This window comes from Taudactylus pleione, unplaced genomic scaffold, assembly GCF_031769625.1.
Source record: "Taudactylus pleione unplaced genomic scaffold, aTauple2 ptg000142l, whole genome shotgun sequence".
Classification (NCBI taxonomy): Eukaryota; Metazoa; Chordata; class Amphibia; order Anura; family Myobatrachidae; genus Taudactylus; species Taudactylus pleione.
In genome coordinates, this window is record NW_028284544.1 from 2,372,632 (window position 1) to 2,390,452 (window position 17,821).

At 41.8% G+C, this 17,821-nt stretch overlaps 1 protein-coding gene across 4 annotated transcripts in view; it reads right to left on the bottom strand.

Annotated features, from left to right (window-relative positions):
- Positions 1-17,821, bottom strand: part of EPHB1 (EPH receptor B1) — a 278,858-nt gene that overhangs the window by 256,381 nt on the left and 4,656 nt on the right. For 3 of the 4 annotated variants that reach the window (XM_088473837.1, XM_088473840.1, XM_088473836.1), the window contains exon 1: positions 13,052-13,206. The exons of the other annotated variant lie outside the window; for it this stretch is intronic. In XM_088473837.1, the coding sequence (XP_088329963.1) occupies positions 13,052-13,139 (88 nt within the window). In that variant the 5' untranslated portion in view covers positions 13,140-13,206. Of the gene's footprint in view, positions 1-13,051; positions 13,207-17,821 lie in introns of those variants that run through there. 4 annotated transcript variants of the gene reach the window in all.

Genomic DNA, 17,821 nt, shown 5'->3' on the forward strand with positions numbered 1-17,821 from the left:
AGCGCTACCCACTTTTTAATTGTAGAGGGTGGTCAGGGCAACCAATGATGTGATTTGCGCTGAATCACACAATCATAGTCCCGCTCCCAGCTTTACAATGCCAACAATCTCTGCTTTGTATATTGGTGGCAGGGCCGCGATGACACGATCATGCCACTCAGCCCCATACACTACCCGCCTATGCTGTGCCACGCACCCCGCTGTGCCGACCTGTCAAGTCAGCAAGTATGATTCTAATGCGGAGCAATTCCTGATAATGAATAAATATGCCCCAAAACCATTTACATGTACACATTTTTGAAAATAAGGGCACTTCATTGTTTATCTCTAGGATATCCCTGGAACACTACATGTAATGTATCACCATTAGCAATACAGCATGCTCTCATCACTCTTCAGTGCTATGCCATCCAGTACTGTATATTATGCCTCCTCCCCAAATTTAGGTACGCAAAATCCAAACTAAATAAATTTGGCAAATTGGAACTGTCCCACCAAAATCAGGTCATCAGGGAGGTATGATGTATGGTAGTTTGCTATAATGCTGACCATACATACTGTATATGGTAAGACAACTCGATTTATTAAACAGAAACTTTTGATACCGATTTACCATGAACTTTTCTCAGTCCACTAAAGCAGGGATGGGGAACCTCAGGCCCGTAATTTGGTTTGACCCTCTGAGCTTTTTTCTGCTAGCCTCATCTGGCTAGTAGGGTGCCTAGAATGGCACCCGGCAGTTAGAATCTATGCAGCAGTGACGCCTGGAGCATCCTTAAGACGCTTCAAACGGTCACACCGCTGCCCTTACTGCTCCCTGGAGCATCCTCAGGATACTCTGGGCATTGCTGTAATCACTGGCGATTGTGGCCCCACCCTTGTGTGACATCACATGGAGGGGGCGTGGCCTGCGCCAGGCCCATGCATAATATTATATTACTTAAAATGTCCCTCGGCAGATGAAAGGTTCCCCTCCCCTGCACTAAAGCAACCTCTTAAATTTAAAACTAGGACAAATCAGATACTTGGTATGAGAGCGGTACATGGGATGAGCAAAGTGCCTTAAGTATTTAACATATAGTGTAAACTCATTAGACCACTGATAAATTATGTAAATACATCAAATAAAAACAATTGTCATTCGTACATATTAAAAAAAAAAATAGACAGATATACAGAGAGCTAAAATTCTGCTCTTATGAGCGCGTCACATCAGACTGGAGATATTAATCAAACATTTGCACGGCTTTATGTCTCTCACTGTGATGAGGTTTTATTCTACTCTGCTGTCTCCTGTAACAAGGACAGATAAAATGTAGACCACCAGCAGAGTGAGTAACCCTTGGGGAAGCTACACTACATCTGCTTCCCCCTCACATACACCCTCCTGTTCACACACGAAGGACATGGTGCCTAGAACCAGCTGCTACCCACGTTTCTACTGAGGACAAGATATGAGGAATATATTTCCCAGAGGGTATAATCCTGTCTATAAAACAAGTTAATCTTTCAGTTGTTAGCTTCTGCTTTAAATGACAAGACATATGGTCACAAGGAGACGACGGATCTGCATTTGAATGTGATGTACAAGGAAGTTTGGGGTGAACTCATTGGGCATAGCAATGAGAAGCTGATTTTGGGCAATCAGAAATCTTTTCACGCTTGTAAGCCTCAGTTGTAACACATACTAACCAGGCTGCTTCCCTAAACCCCCCTCTCTGTGACACAGAGACATTTCGGAGAGATACACATTGCACGCTGCTTCCTATATGTGATCCTTTACTCCTGTTAATGTAAAATACACCAAGCAAACTAGATGCCTTTTCACTGGAAATACCACAAGTTGAGTCTCCCCTATACACACTGCTTGGGACCAGAAGTATTTTGGATATCGGATTTTTCCGTATTTTGGAATACACGCATACCGTATCTTGGGAATAGGACCCAACTCTAAACACAGAATGCATTCATGTTTCATATACGGGATGCGTTTATGATGCCGGCAGTCGCTAGGCCGCCCGCCGGCATCTCCACTACAGAATACCCGCGAGTGTTAATTAACCTGCGCCGGGAGACCAGTGCAGACAGCCGCGGGGGGGTAGTGGTGTTGGAGGATTAGGTTTAGGGTTCTGGGGGGGATTTATGGTCAGGCACCCCCCCCCCGGGAGGTTAGGTTTAGGCTAGGAGGAGGGAGGGTTAGGCACCCCCGGGGGGAACTTGGGGTTAGGCACCCCCCCGGGGGACTTAGGTTTAGATGGCGGAGAAAGGGGGGGTTAGGTTTAGGCACTTAGAGGGGGGATTAGGGTTAGGCACAGGGGGGGAGGTTAGGGTTAGTCACCCCTAAGGGTGGGTTAGGGGGTAAATTAGGTTAGATCATACTTACCTTATAGACGATCGGGATTTCCATCCACGTCGGGCTGGCGCTGCAGGGATTTGAACCGCCGGCCACACGGCCGCCGGTAAAACGTATGAATTCCTCATATACACATAGCCTGCAGGTCCTTTTATACAATATTTGTAATAATTTTGTGCATCAAAGTGAACATACACAAAATTAATTTATGTTCCATATACACACAGTTTGTGTACATTGAACCATCAGAAAGCAAGGCTGTCACTAGCTCAGTCGAGCACCAAAAATTCCTTATTTCAGAATATTTGGATATGGGAGACGCAACCTGAATAATATTATAATACAATTACCAGGACAAGGAGAGGACAGACGAGGCTGCTGTTGCAGTAGGTGCGGAATGAACAACAAGAGCAGGGAAACTCCCATTTCTCTAACTTGTCAGAACATTTTTATGTCTAGTTTTCAACTTATTAATCTTTTGTGTGTGTGATTTTTATGGTTATGGGGCTGTTGAGCTTGCAGAATCTCACTGCAGTCATTGAAGGGGTTTTGTGTCTAATAGATTTATTCATTGACTCTTCCGTTTGTAGATCTGTCAGAATAGAGGGAGCATTGAAACCAAGTTTCTAGGTTGCTGGAATTACAGAAGATCACCTTGTAGTTTTTTTTACTTTTGTTATTAATTTCGACAGGAAATGGCTAATGGTCTCATATTAACTACAGTATCCTGACTATGGGCCTGATTCAGAGCCATACGCTATTTGCGGTCGTTCGTTCAGAAAAAAGGGGTGGCTATTCAAATGAACCGTTCGCTCTTTGCGGTCTGTTGACGCCTCTAGGTCTGAACGAGCGAACAAAACTTGCGGTCGTTTTTTGGATAACTACGCCCTCTGGCCGCTCGCATCCTACGTCATGTCCGCTATTTATTAGATTAATTGAGTACATCGACCAGCGTATGAACTGCTCGCTATTCTTGTGGTTGGTTTTTCCTACCACAATCTTGCGAGCAGTTCTGACTATAAAATAACCCAGTGACGTGGTTAATGACGCTGCTGTATTAATTATGCACACCCATAAAACGCCCGTTTTGACCTTTAAGCACGCCTGCGGTCGGATCTCCACTCCCCGTTTTCAAGCACCTTCCCCTGTTACCACCCACATACGCCTCCTGCTGTCACTCAAAATAGCAGGCATTCGCTATTTAGCGAACAAACGATTTTGGTCCGCACTGACTGGTTCGCGCATGCATATTACGATCCGTACGCATGCGCAGTTGGGAAAACATCGCTCCGAACGAATGAGCGGCCGCTTACGAGCAGCTCTGAATCAGGCCCTATGATTCTAAAGGGTATACTTACTAAAGTGCAGGTTTTTAGAAGCAGATATGTTGCCTATTACAACCAATCAGATTCTACTTAACATTTATCTAGCACCTTATAGAAGATAATAGCTGGAATCTGATTGGCTGCTATGGGCAACCTCTCCACTTCTAAAAACCTGCACTTTAGTAAATATACCCCTTAGGGAAAGATCTGATTAGTGGTTGTGATGTGGGTAGTGCATGTACTGTATATTTGCTATATACGGTACGACCGGCATCGCAGTAAAATCACAGATGATTGTTGTGCACCTCTATGGGAACAATTGTTGAGCATCTCTATGGGAGCTAATGGAAACCAGCAATGTAGATGTAATGTGGAATTGCATTTCTGGGATGCATAGATGAAATGAGAGGGCAGGATCATACAGCAGAAAAGAGGTCCGAGATGTAGTACTGCAAGTGACATAGCAGTACTAGCACTGGCCATCAGTAGGGATGAGAGTAGGGCTCACAAGGACATTCTAGTTATTCACAACAATTCTTTAACTTGCAAATCCCACGTTCCCACAAATCAGACGTCAAATGCACCAACTAGACTAATAATATTAGGTAGGGTATTTCTCAATTACTGTTTTAAAGTATCCAGCACAAAAAAATAAAGGGGCAGTAAATAAACATGTAGCAGCAAACCAGATGGGTGTCCCATTTTCTATTTCAAAATTTGGGCAGCATACAGACAGAATTAGTGAACTGTTATATAACAATTATAAGACATGCTTCATTTAGATAAATAACACAGGGCCTGTTTCAGATTTGGGAATAGAGTAAAGCTGGGTACACACTAAACAGATATATTTGCAGATCGAGTGATCTGCAGATGATGGTTGTTCATACACACTGAACAACCATCATCTGTGTTGGAGGGGGTCCCGCTGGCCGGGGGCGTGTCACGCCCCCCTCCCCGCAGCTGCAAGTGTACGACTGGCCGTACACACATAGCACGATGCCCCAATATATCTGCAGATATGTTGGGTATCGGCTGTGCAGCACAACCGAAGCAATATGTCTGTGAACGACGCCGTTCACAGGCATATCGCTGGCTGACGGGCACCCGATATATTGGTCAATCAATTGATCGGCCAATATATCTGCCAGTGTGTACCCAGCTTAAGAAACAGCAAGTAACTGTGCATCTTGGTAAAACCATGCTGCACTGCAGGTGGGGCAGACATAAAATGTGCAGAGAGATGTAGATTTGGAAGGGGTGTGTCCAAACCATACATGCCTACCCTGGTCCAAACTGACATCTAAATTGCAGTGTAAGAATAAAGCTGTCCAGAATTTCAGGGCCACATGCAAAAGCAGCCAGTATTTACCCCACATGCAAAAAAAGTATGTATTTGCACCCGTTCTATTGCAGCATGGTTTGTCCAGGTACTCAGGGACTGATTCAGCAGGGAACGCAGTTGCTAATATGCACGTAATTGGTAGATTAATTTGCACTGCACATGCATCGCAATGCACGTGCGCAAACTAGCAATTGCGATGGGAACTGCGTCTGCAGAGGCTACGCAGAGCCAGGGCAAAGTGATTAACAGGAAGTGCTGTTTGTGGGTGGTGACGGGTGGGGGTGATCGGGCGAACGCAGGTGCGCCAGTGCTTTTCAATGCCGTTGCAGGGGCGTGCATAAATTAGCCACTGCGTGGCTATAAGCAGCCAAGGCACTGATAGCGTGTGTGCATGTTAGCAATTTCTGAGTAAGGTCAGGGCATGTGCTAGTGTGCAAATGGGTCCGAAGTTACTCGATGTTACCGATGGATTCGCTATGTTCCCCTAGTATACGGATGTGAGTAAAGGGAAGTGGGTGTCCTTATGTCACGATGTGATCAAATTGTGAATGCAAACATTTAAATAGCAGCGCTGATATTAGCAACTGCGGTGCGTGCGTATAAGCAAAATAGCAACCCATGATGAATCAGGCCCACAGTTACTTGCCCTATCTTACTCTATTCCCAACTCTGTATCATGCCCATAATCCAGTGATCTAGTGGCCCAATAACCTCACCCACTCCATTGTAATTAAATGGTCATAGGGAGGCACTAGATAAAAATGACACAAAACACTCTACATGCGACGGCATTTGATCCTGCTGTTCTGCTTAAAGAACATGATCCATCTGTAATGTTGTGAGAGAGAAGTGTTGATCTGACACAGTCTGCTGCAATTATATAAAATAGTCAAGTGTTGGCAATCACTCTACCTGTAGCTAACACATGACTTGCCTAGTGCCATACAAGATTATAACCAAGTGCCTGTAAGCAAATACAGAATATCAGGGATTATAAAAAGCGCATATAAATATATAATGTATATGTAAGTGTATAATAGTCAACATGGATGACGGCAGGAAGAAACTTTACAGTAGGAGCACATTTATCATTGGTGGCAGTGGGGCCATCAAATGTATAATTTCTTACTGGGATGATAAGAAATGTTCGGGGCTACATAACCAGAAACCATTACCATGGTAGCTGCTCCAATAGGAGGACAGTATTTTGCAGTAAAGTGATAGTTGTCATTATCACTTTACTGCTGGTTCTGACACTGCGCAGATGTCACTTTGTGATCTCCGGGACAGGATGCTTATCATGCCTGCTGGGGAGGGGACAGAAGGTACCCTCTCTGATAACGCTCACCCACAGGGTTAGATTGGCTATTGGGGCCACGCTAGGAAAAGCTAAGCTTTCTGGAGCTTGGCAAATGAGGCAAATCACGTTCCCCATTGAGAATAATGGGGCCTGTGGTCTGCAGAGCTAGTTTGAGGCATTTGTTATACAGGCAGGATATCCAAATCATAATTTTCAGGGGAAATGACATATATAGCACCACAATACTAGGAAAATGGAAGACACTCAATTTGAATGAAACAAATACTAGCTGTATCTGCATAAACTCAAATAGCAAATTACAGCCCACTGGAAAAAAGACAAGAGAGATCACCAATTCATGTCAGTCCTGTAATATACCTCACACACCAATGTCTTCTGCTGCCCACAGCCCTCTTATCACTCTCCGCTCACTTCCATCTGTTTCACAGCAAGTGATCAATACTGAAAAACTATATAATGCTCCGAACTGCATTACCATTCCAACCCAATGAAGAAGAGAAATGTCAACAAGTCCAGGATCACCCGTTAATTGAACTGTATAGGACCTGAAGGCGTAGAGAAATCATTTTTCTTAACTGGTGACTATTTTTTTCCCCCCTCACCTGCTCTACTCCTAATATTGTATTAACATCTGAGGTTTCTAGACTGACCCTGACACTTTCCAGTTATTATTTTAATTCTCTTACTGTATCATTCAGTACAAGATCTACTAGGAATCCGCCCCATTAATATACAATACTTTATCTTCCACCTGTTTTCGTCACACTACAAATCACCTGATAGCTGAAATTTGCTTTCTTCTTATTCACTGTAGCAGCAACAACAGAGATACAAATTACACCGTCCTCAATGTAATATAAGATGATGGTTTCCACTTGGAGATTAATATATCACCTTTCCCGTCGCCGTGAAATGCATTCTTCACATTATGTATAAACAGTTTATATGGTGCACAGCAGTAGTGCAGTGTTGCAACCATTCCTGTGGCAGGTTTTTAAGCTACCAACTAATTATCCTCACTGACAACCAAGCAACAATGGCACATACAAGCTGTAAGACAATATTCAAGATAATGCAGGAGCCACAGCATAACAATGATTTGTTTACTACAGCACAACTAAAAGGGTAACATACAGTGTGGTATAAATTAGCATATGTTGTTCTGCACCCAGGTTCATTGTAAGTTAGGTGTATCTTTCAAAGACTATATTGGAGCAGTGCCCCTAGTGGTAAACAATGGAATGGTCTACAGTACTTACTGACTTTACCATGCAATATGCAGAAACCAAGCACTTTTCAGACATACTGTAGAAATACTATACTTATTAAAATTGAAGAGCTCCATAAATGTTTTTACATATAATGTGCTTTTAAGGGCTAATGTAGAGTGGCACACATTTTGAGCCATAGACACTGGTGTAAATAAGGTGCATTATGTTCAGCTTTGCACACCAGGTGTTGTGGGTTTATTACCATGTAAAATAAAATTAAATCTGGATGCAAATACAAAATGAAAATACCTCATTAAGTTCAATTAAATACTGAACTGCATTTGTGCTGATGATCAATTAAATAATGTGAGCAGACTACAACAGCCACTCTAATAGTAGTAATAGAGGGATCAAGGTGCACTCAGTGGGAGGGATCAAGGTGCACTCAGCCAATCAGAAATGGCTCCCAATCATCTTGCGCATTTTGCTCCATGCATTTACCCCCTGCAATCCATAGGCTTCCTGACCGGAGCCTGACCCAGCAAAGAAAACAATTTGTGCCAAAGGAATGTACTTATGAACAAATCTACCCTTAATGTTACCCTTACTTTCAACTTGGTATATGTGAATGTTTCTTCCACAACGCTTTACACATGTACAGTAGAGGTTTTATAGAGAGTGGAAATCTTGAGTAATGGAAGATTTGTATTGTGAAGTCATGAACACTTATCATGTATAGATGGAATGTAATTAAATACCAGCAGACGGGATTCCGAACGACGATATACCGACACTGGAATCCCGACCGCCGGCAAAATGCTGACGCCGCTATCCTGAATGGGATCAGGATACTGGCGTTAGCATCCCAAACGACGAAATCCCGAATGTCCGGATGCCAGTGAGCATGCTAGATAACCGGGGATGGGGGGGGGAAGGTTAGGATTAGGCAACCCCCAGGGAAGGTCAGGGGTGGGGGATTAGGGTTAGGTACCACCAGGGGGAGGTTAGGGTAAGTCATCCCCCCAGTAGACTTAGATTTAGGGTGCGGGGAGGAGGGTTAGGATTAGGCACCACCGGGGAGTAGGTTAGGGTAAGGCACCCCCCCTGGAGGTTAGGGTTGGGCACCACTAAGGGAGGGTTATGGTAGGGAGAGGGGAGAGGGGAAAGGTTAGGGTACTTACCTCTCTTGTCGGGATCTTCACAGTCCGTTCTTCCGGCGTCAGAATTTGAACTGGCGGCTATTGAGACGCCGGTATATCATACCCATTCCGCATAAATCATCTATAGCTTTCCATGCTCACATATACTATAGGAAAGCTAGGTTCTATTCCACTTTCTCAGAATTCCCTATATACTTCTGTGGAACTTTAGGGATATAAAAACATAAATAAACGGATAAAGTTATCTTATACAACAAATGAATAGTTTTTAAATCCTCTCACATATACCCTACCTTATTATAGCAACCCTTACCTACAGGAAATGAAGAGTCAGGGCTGTGCCTAGACTGTGCTGCCTCTCACATGCCTCATACAAACTACCACTAACAGTATTATTTTATAACAAGCACACAAGCGACTTGTGTGCTTGTTATAAAATGATACTGTTCTTATCAGCATTATTAGATCTGTGGACAAAAAACATAAATGTAAATTTTTACATCAAGAAAAGTGAAAATTTGAATGGATGTCCTTCATTTTGCTATCAGCAATACTTGCTGCATGAGACAGCTGCTTCTGGCTGATATGATCACATTCAGGGGGAGATGTACTAAGCCTTGGAGAGAGATAACGTACCAATCAATCAGCTCCTGTCATTTTTCAAATACTGCCTGTAAAGTGACAGTTAGCAGCTGATTGGTTGGCACTTTACCTCTCTCCATGGCTTAGTATATCTACCTCATGCTATACTATCTGCAAATAGTAAACTAATAAAATTGTCCTACATTTAAAAAAATAAATAAATTTGCATTCCAGATCTTTTTTTTTTAGGTTGCTCTCCAGTTCCTTCCCCTTAAAGAGTGTCTTTCTGTATTTATTTGAGGTAAATTCCTGTAAAACGCAAGCAGACCCCCCCCCCCCATTTATGCCCACCTCTCAGGTTGAGAATCACTGCAAAACATAACAGTCCTATATCTTAACTGCTTAAAAAACTTTCTACAGAAACTAACTATAAAAATAACACTTTTAAGTGTTAAGGTGCATACACACGTAACGATTTTGTTACCAACGATTTTCCGAACGATTTTCTGATGATTTTTTAAAGTGTAATGAACGATTTCTTGAACTCCAAACAATTTTTGTAACTTCCCTTAATGAAAATAGTTTAGTTGGTCAGTCAGAATGAACTACAAACGGGAACGCGCATGAACGATAATCGTTCATCGTTATAACTCAGAAACTGAAAGATTTTTTCAACGATTGAACGATGGCGACGTAGTTATAATTAAATCGTCCAAAAAATCGTTACGTGTGTTTGCACCTTTAGTTAATTTCTATATATTTATTTTTACATTATAAAGTTAGTCTTGCTGGAAAAGCAATAGTGTGGTACCCTGACATTAGTGTGGGAGCACCACCGACTGCTGGGTGTGTTTTTCTGCCTCAGCCTGGCCAACAGGAAAGGTCCACTCAAAATCTGCAGTGTTCCATCAATTTTGGCCTAATATAGGATATCAAGCCAGCGTGAAAACAAATCAGATTTCTTCTCTAAAGCGATGCACTTTGGTCTAAATAACTCTGCGTGCAATCCTATCCTGTTGGATTTTCCTTAAGAACAACAAACCTGCACGTGTTCAGCGCTGATTCCTGATGTCTCCAAACCACAAACAAAAATAATTCACACACTATCATAACTGAAGCTAATTTAGTACTCCATTCCCATGATCCTGAAATGCCCCTTCATTTTGTCCAATTAAACCTTAATTTGCATTCATTTTGAAGTGCGCTGATAATTTACAGTTTATTATTTACAAGTATGGAAGATCAATACCAGCCAAACCAATACTCCTGTATAAGCCAGCTGTATAATTAGAGAGTTGCGACACTAATCTGTTTAAACACCAGTGAGAATGTTTTTTATGATAAATCCACATAGTTATATAATGTTCAAACTATCCCTCCATGAGACCAAAACCCTCTGTTTCTATCCCCTTCTTATTTTCCTTTAATGGTACATAGGCGTGGACAATTACACAAAAAGGAGTATTTTTCAGTGGCATTGTATGTACATTTCTGGACACGTGTGGTGAGCTCTTAGCGTGTGCATTTCTGTATAGGTGACACATAAGGAAAAGTTCACACGTTAATACAAGTGCTCCTATTTCTCCAATGGCACTGTTAGTAGGTATAGTACACGGCTGTGACCCCACACTATAGGATGCCTCTGTGTTTCCTACCAGTGTGGTAATACATTGCACACTACATACTAGTGTGAGTTATAGAATCATCCATCTTATGTGTATGTGCGTTATGTAAATTCTCACTTGTAATTTTGTCTACCAATCTGCTTTTTTTTTTTGACAATGTGTGCCTTTATTTACGTATAGGGGTTGTTGTATCTGCATGTACAATGTTTATTATGTGTGTATTATTACTGGTGCTTTGTATTTATATATCTCATGTGAATGAGCATATCTTTTGAAGTTTATTTACTGGCAGTTTGTTATTTATTACTATACGTATGTTGTTTATAATAGGATGTCACTTACTTCCGTGTGGCAGCTACTGTATATCGGTTTCACGGTGACCGTGTTCTGAAATGATTGTTTACAGCAAAGTGTATCAGTTGAGATCAGCCTATTACTTGTATCAGTGTTTGTATCAGTGATAACTGGATATGTCCCGGGGTTACAGGACATTAGAGATCGGTAGATACACATGGCAGAGGGACCATTAACTCTCTCCTGTCATTACCCTGCCTGGCACCAGCGATTCCTGCTCAAAACACCCTTCCTTGTTATATGGCTCATTAGGCTTCAGCACTGGAGAACTATAATACAGAACATTACCTACGAATGGAAACAAATCGCTAATTAGGATTGGAACAAATGATCACTACTGTACTTCCAGCAATGGAAACAATAAAAATTAGACTTATAAAAAGACATCATAATTGTATGTTGTAGGCGATCATTGTATACATCATATTTATACTATACACCTCTATACACGTGCTCACTATAATGTGCGATGAACACTTCCAGTGTCTTTACAAACCATACAGGACGCTATGCAGAGCGCCAACCAGCAGATAAAGAGGAGCATTTATCATCACCATTAACCCTTTCAACCATCTCTCTATAGTTCCGCGCACTGGAAAATAACTCATTCATTAGTCGGTATACATCATTAGAGTTGACTGGGATTGGACTAAAACACTTAATTCAGTGGGATCCTTCTTTATATTCAGTGTAGAAAATAAATCATTCGAGAAGTTCAATTATCTTAGGCCAAAAACTTGCTGCCTGCTCGCACACATATATATAGATTTATTAACATTTACTTATATACTGATATAGCGCTAGCATACAGTATTCTGTTGCATTTTAAAATTGGGAACAAAAGAATAGTAAAACAGCAGACAGAGAGGTAAGAGGGCCCTGCTCGCAAGCTTACATTCTATAGGTGTAACCAACTGGAAAAGGATACACATATGTACATCATGCATGTAAATACACACATCAAGCAACTCCCGGACCTTCTTACAGACAGTTCAATAGTCTGTCAGATAAATGGCACATCCAAGATAGGCAATGCCCTCACTCCCACCGATACGTGTCTCCTCTCCCTGTCTCCAGCCAGGCACACTCATAGTACTTATCAATAATACATTAAACAAGGGGACAGTAAAACAGGGCTCTCTATTCCTCCACGTGAAACCATATGAAAGTGGCCTCAGTAATGAGGTACAATGAATGACAGCCTCACACAGCTTCTAGCAGTAGGCTGGGTCTGAAAACAGAGCCTGAGGATGTATAAAACACTACACACAAATATATTACCTACATGCAAAAATGTGAATAATAACTTTAATATTCATGTTTCTTATACTGCACAAGCAACTCAGTGCAAGACAACATATTCAGCTATCTGGGTAAAATACCCTGCTGTGTATAGTGGAATGGTAGGGGTAACTCCATCCACAGGCTAGTGAAACTTTAAAATATTTATTTTTGCCAAATCTATTGTGCACAGTACACAAACTGTCTGTAGCTGGGAGAGTCAGCGTTATGCATTATCAGTAACATAACTTTACATTACTTTTATGTATTTTTTTTTTTTAAAACTAAACTAAAATTAGTTTCACAGTTAAGAGTTATACAGTCATACATTCATAAATACATCCAATAATGGATAGATAGATAGATAGATAGATAGATAGATAGATAGATAGATAGATAGATAGATAGATAAAATGCAGGTGTGCAAGATTTAGTTCTATGCTACACCCAGAAGCTGGTACCCAGTGATGATAAGGTATGTTAGAGCCCCCTACCTTCATTTGATGGGTATGTCCTCAAAGCCTGGGTATAAAATAGGGTACAGAGAGTGACCAGGGCAGTATAAATCCACCAGAAAGACATATCGAGGCTATGTGCAGAACAAGCAAAGTTACAGAGCTATAGAGAGAGAGAGGGAGAGAGAAGAGGAGAGAGAGAGAGGGAGGAGGGATAAGACACAGAGCAGTAAGGAGGGCAGGCTTCAAAGTACAGCTTGGATGGGAATTCTGTTCCCATAGCCCCTCCCTGGTGTTATCCTCCTATTGTATAAAGGCTGCTTGTGTTTTACGGCTGAGCAGAGAGTGAGTCGGTGTGAAGAATCCTTCAATGGAGCTCAGATGCTGTGTATTGCTACAAGGAAAACTCTGCTAATTATGAATAAAATATGGACCTTATCTAGACCACATACGTCCTCTGAATGGGTGTCTGCTGCACACTATAGATGGATAGAATTAACCAGCCATTAGACTTGTGACTAGGTGCATATTATGCATTTGCATGTGTGTGGCATTATCGATCTGCGGCATTATGTTTGTAAAGCTCTAATATATTCTAAACACAGTGCTGATTATTGCATCAGTGAGTATGTCTGCAGAATGCCAGCTCCTTGCCAGCCCACACACTACAAGGCTGTCAGTTACTATCAAGTGCAGGCAGTAATGCTCCTTCACCCTGTCTATACACTGCCAAAGCAACATTCTAGGAACAAAGCTGCTAAAAACAAAAGACATTGCATATTTTATCCCTACCCTCCAACATGACCCGTTCCATTAGGTACACAATGCTCTGCTCCTGGTCTTCCTTCTTAATTTATAATTGCATCACCTGTGTTGAACTACATAATTGATAAGACAGGTGTTTCAACACAGGTGGCTGCAATCATAAATTAAGAAGGAAGTCCAGGAGCAGAACATTGCGTACCTAATGGAGGGGATCATATATCTATACTGCAATTCTGCATGTTGGAAAATACATGTTATGCACTGGGGGGGGGGGGGGGGGGTGGGGGGGGGTCGAGTTTAACATCTGACAGACAATTGCTGTTATATTGGGTGAGGAGGTGTTTTCTGACTCAACTTTAAATTAAACTGTAAATATTAGGTAGCCCAGTGTTAGTGTATAACATGAAAAAGCAGTCAGTATTCACCCTGCATATAAAATAATTGTTTGTCAGGTGCAAATTTAATCGCTTTTTGTTCTATAGATTTTCCCATTTTAAAGAATACACGTTGCTTATCCATAGTGAGGCAGCCATTTGGTTGGTTGAACCAATATTCATGAGAATGCAGCCAATCAAATCTCTTTGTGCCTCGTGCTTCAGACAGATCCATAGCTCCTCTTGAGTTGTGACACAAAAGGCCCCCATACATCAGAGATTGATTGCAGCAATCGTGCAATTTGCAATCGATTGTGTATAAAAATCTTTCCCTTTTTCAATCGATTGTGGAAATTCTGCAATCTGCAATCGATTGTAAAAGGGAAAGATTTTTATACACAATCGATTGCAAATTGCACGACTGCTGCAATCAATCTCTGATGTATGGGGGCCTTAAAGCTGGCCACACATCTAAAGATTATCTGTCCAACCAGCCAACTAGTTGATTGGTTGGAATGAAAATCTGGTAACATATGGGAGTAAAGGCCCCCATACATCAGCAATCTGAAAACCACAATTGAACAATTTGAAGATTTATTGCCCGATTTTAGGATTTCCCAATCGAGCAATCTGCGCCCATACACTACAGATCTTTTTCAGTGATTTGCAGATCGATTGCAGCAAACACAGATCTGGCAATCTTGAAAGGCCCATCATTTTGCTAGAAACGGTCTGCAAATCTGCTGATCATGTCCATACACTAGCAATCTACAGCCCCAATCCATCTGTGAAATCCAACATGTTGGACAATCTGATTAAACAATTCCAATCACTTTTTGGTTGCAATCTGCGATCTGTGAAGCCCATACATTGCAGATTTTTATACACAATCGATTGCAAATTGCACGATTGCTACAATCCATCTCTGATGTATGGGGGACTTAACTGATGATCAGCATTTTGCTCCTAAATGCCAGAAAACAGATGAAAATGGTCGTTCAGACAAGTTTGTTAAATGTTTGATCTAAACAATTTGTTCAAACAACAGTTTTTGTCCATTTTCCAGCGTTTGGGAGCAAATTGCTGATTGTCATTTGCTTTCATACCTTACCAGATTTTCATTCCAACCAATCAATTAGTTGGCTGGTTGGATGTAAGTTGGTCTAGTGTGTGGCCAGCTTAAGAAAATTGGATCAGCTTCCAAAACAGTTACATCTTGTAGCACTAACATGTTCCTGGGTTGGTGCCTTTCAGATATATGTGAGACCTTTGTAGTTTGGCTGAGCCCCGGCAAAAAACTGGGAATCTCGCTATGAGGCAGATGTACTAAGCTCTGGAAAGTGATACATTGTAGAGTGATAAACTACCATCCAATCAGTTCCTGTCATTTTTCAAACACAGCCTGTAACATGACAGTTAGGAACTGAGTGGCCGGTAGTTTATCAATTTATCACTTTCCAGAGCTTAGTACATCTCCCCATGTGGAGGATATGTACTAAGCTCTGGAAAGTAGTGTGATAAAGTCACAGCAATAATTCGGATACAGTCTTTGATAAGACATCCTGTCATACCCTGAGCCAATATTCTGTCAAGGACATAGAATCCACTCCAGACTGCATCATTCCTCAACTTGACAAAATTACCAGAAAAACACCATATAAACTATTTGTGAGACCATGAAATAACCACATACATTGCTATTTATATATATATGACATATTTCCCCATAGTGCTTTATAATCAGAGACTTTTAATTGGGCATATCAGCTCCTTTCCCAGTGCAGCTATAGTCTAATTTTTCAACAGTGTCCTTTGTTCTGTGGAAGGAAACCAGAGTACATACCTAGACAAACAATGGGAGAACATGCAAACTCTACATATATACAGCAGCAAAGTCTAAATCAGAACCAAGACCTCAGCAAAACAAGCCAAAATGCAAATCACTGTGCTGCAAAGCTAAATCGAACTTGTGCTGCTCACCTAGAAGGAATCAACATGTGTAATACTAGCTGGACAGCTCCTACAGGCTGTTATCTCTCCAGTCTGAGATTGATCCAAAACAGCTGCCAAATACAAGTTTAGCCAACAGAAGAAAAAAAACATATAAAATTATAAAGCAACAAACATTACTTCCAGCGTGTGATAGGCCCTAGAAACAAAGATAAATTCTGAATGTACCATGGCTGATTTCATGTTATAATCCATCAGTATATCTGGACCTCCTTCCCTGCAGAGCTGAACATCGCAGCCAGGGTATTCAACAGGTGGCGCTCCAGCTGCTGTAGAACTGCACATCCCAGCATGCCCTGCCAGCAGTTTTAGCATGCCCCAATAGCAAAACTGCTGCAGCAATGGCTGGGATGTGTAGTTCCACAGCAGCTGCAGGGCCACATGTTGAATACCCCTCTGCTGTATATGGGAATAGTGTGTAAACTACAAAACAAACCCCAGTTCATACTATTGTAGATCAGACAGATGTTCTGTATATCGGCAGTATTTGTGAATATTGTTGGTAACCCTTATTGGGCTTTTCAAGATTTCCCTATGCATATGAGAAAATATTAGAGATTACCAAGGATGCCTTGTACATCTGACGTGTCATTGGTAGATGTTGGCATTACCTACGGGTTGCAATTAAAAGTGCAAAATATGGTCCACATACAAAGAAGAACAGTATTGTGCATGCTCAAAGCATTTGATCGCATTTCAGTTCATATTCTCTATAGGTATTTCTGTGCACCTTATAACACAGATAATGCTTCCAACAGCATCAGTGAAGCTCACTGCCTCTATACAGCATTAGGCATAGACCAGTGAAATAATACTTTGCGTGAAGCACATTGCAAATCCAAGTTTGCATGCTTTGCTGGCACCATGCACATCCACACCCCTATACCTGCTGCACAGTGCCAGATTTTTTGGGATTTCCTGCACCGGCACCATGTGTGCAGCACAGGGCCAGCCTCAACTAAGGGGCCCCATGTGCACTGCACATTCTGCGCCCATTTAGATACATCACTCACTACCTCTACCAATCAGCATCTCATGATTTATCAGACAATTAGCAGTTTACTGCTTCACCAGCCAATCAGCAGGCTCAGGGATTTGTAGCTGGCCCAGTGTCTTGGAAATACAGCTGCTCCGGTACACCCCATTGCTGACATAGGTGCTGAACAGGAGCTACATACTACACAAGTCGGCTGTATTGAGTACTTGGAAATGAATGTACTGTAGATCTGCGCCTGTACTCAGAGTTGGCAATATCTATCCCCCTATACTGCACATCCACTTGTAAAAGTGGCCATCATCGCTATCAGTGCACATCTACACCAGCCCCACCCTTTATACAAGAGACGCATCAGCCTGCGCCACCTCTGCACAGCCCCTAATGCTGTGTTTTCGCCTACAGAATACTTATCCTATGTGCAAATGTTCTGTTACCACGCAGCTACACCCATTTAGCTGCAAATAGAGATGTGGCTGAGATGCGTACAAGTCTGAGTTGCCCCTAGCCACAGGCTCTGCAGACACAAGTGCTAAAAATCATGAGATCCATCCATAAAGCAGACCTGCCTGCAACTCTATATCGGCCCCATAGTACTTAAACGCTTGCAAGTAAAAGAAGATGCTCCACAAGCACTTAAGTTATTGTTTTAGGGGGAGATCTATC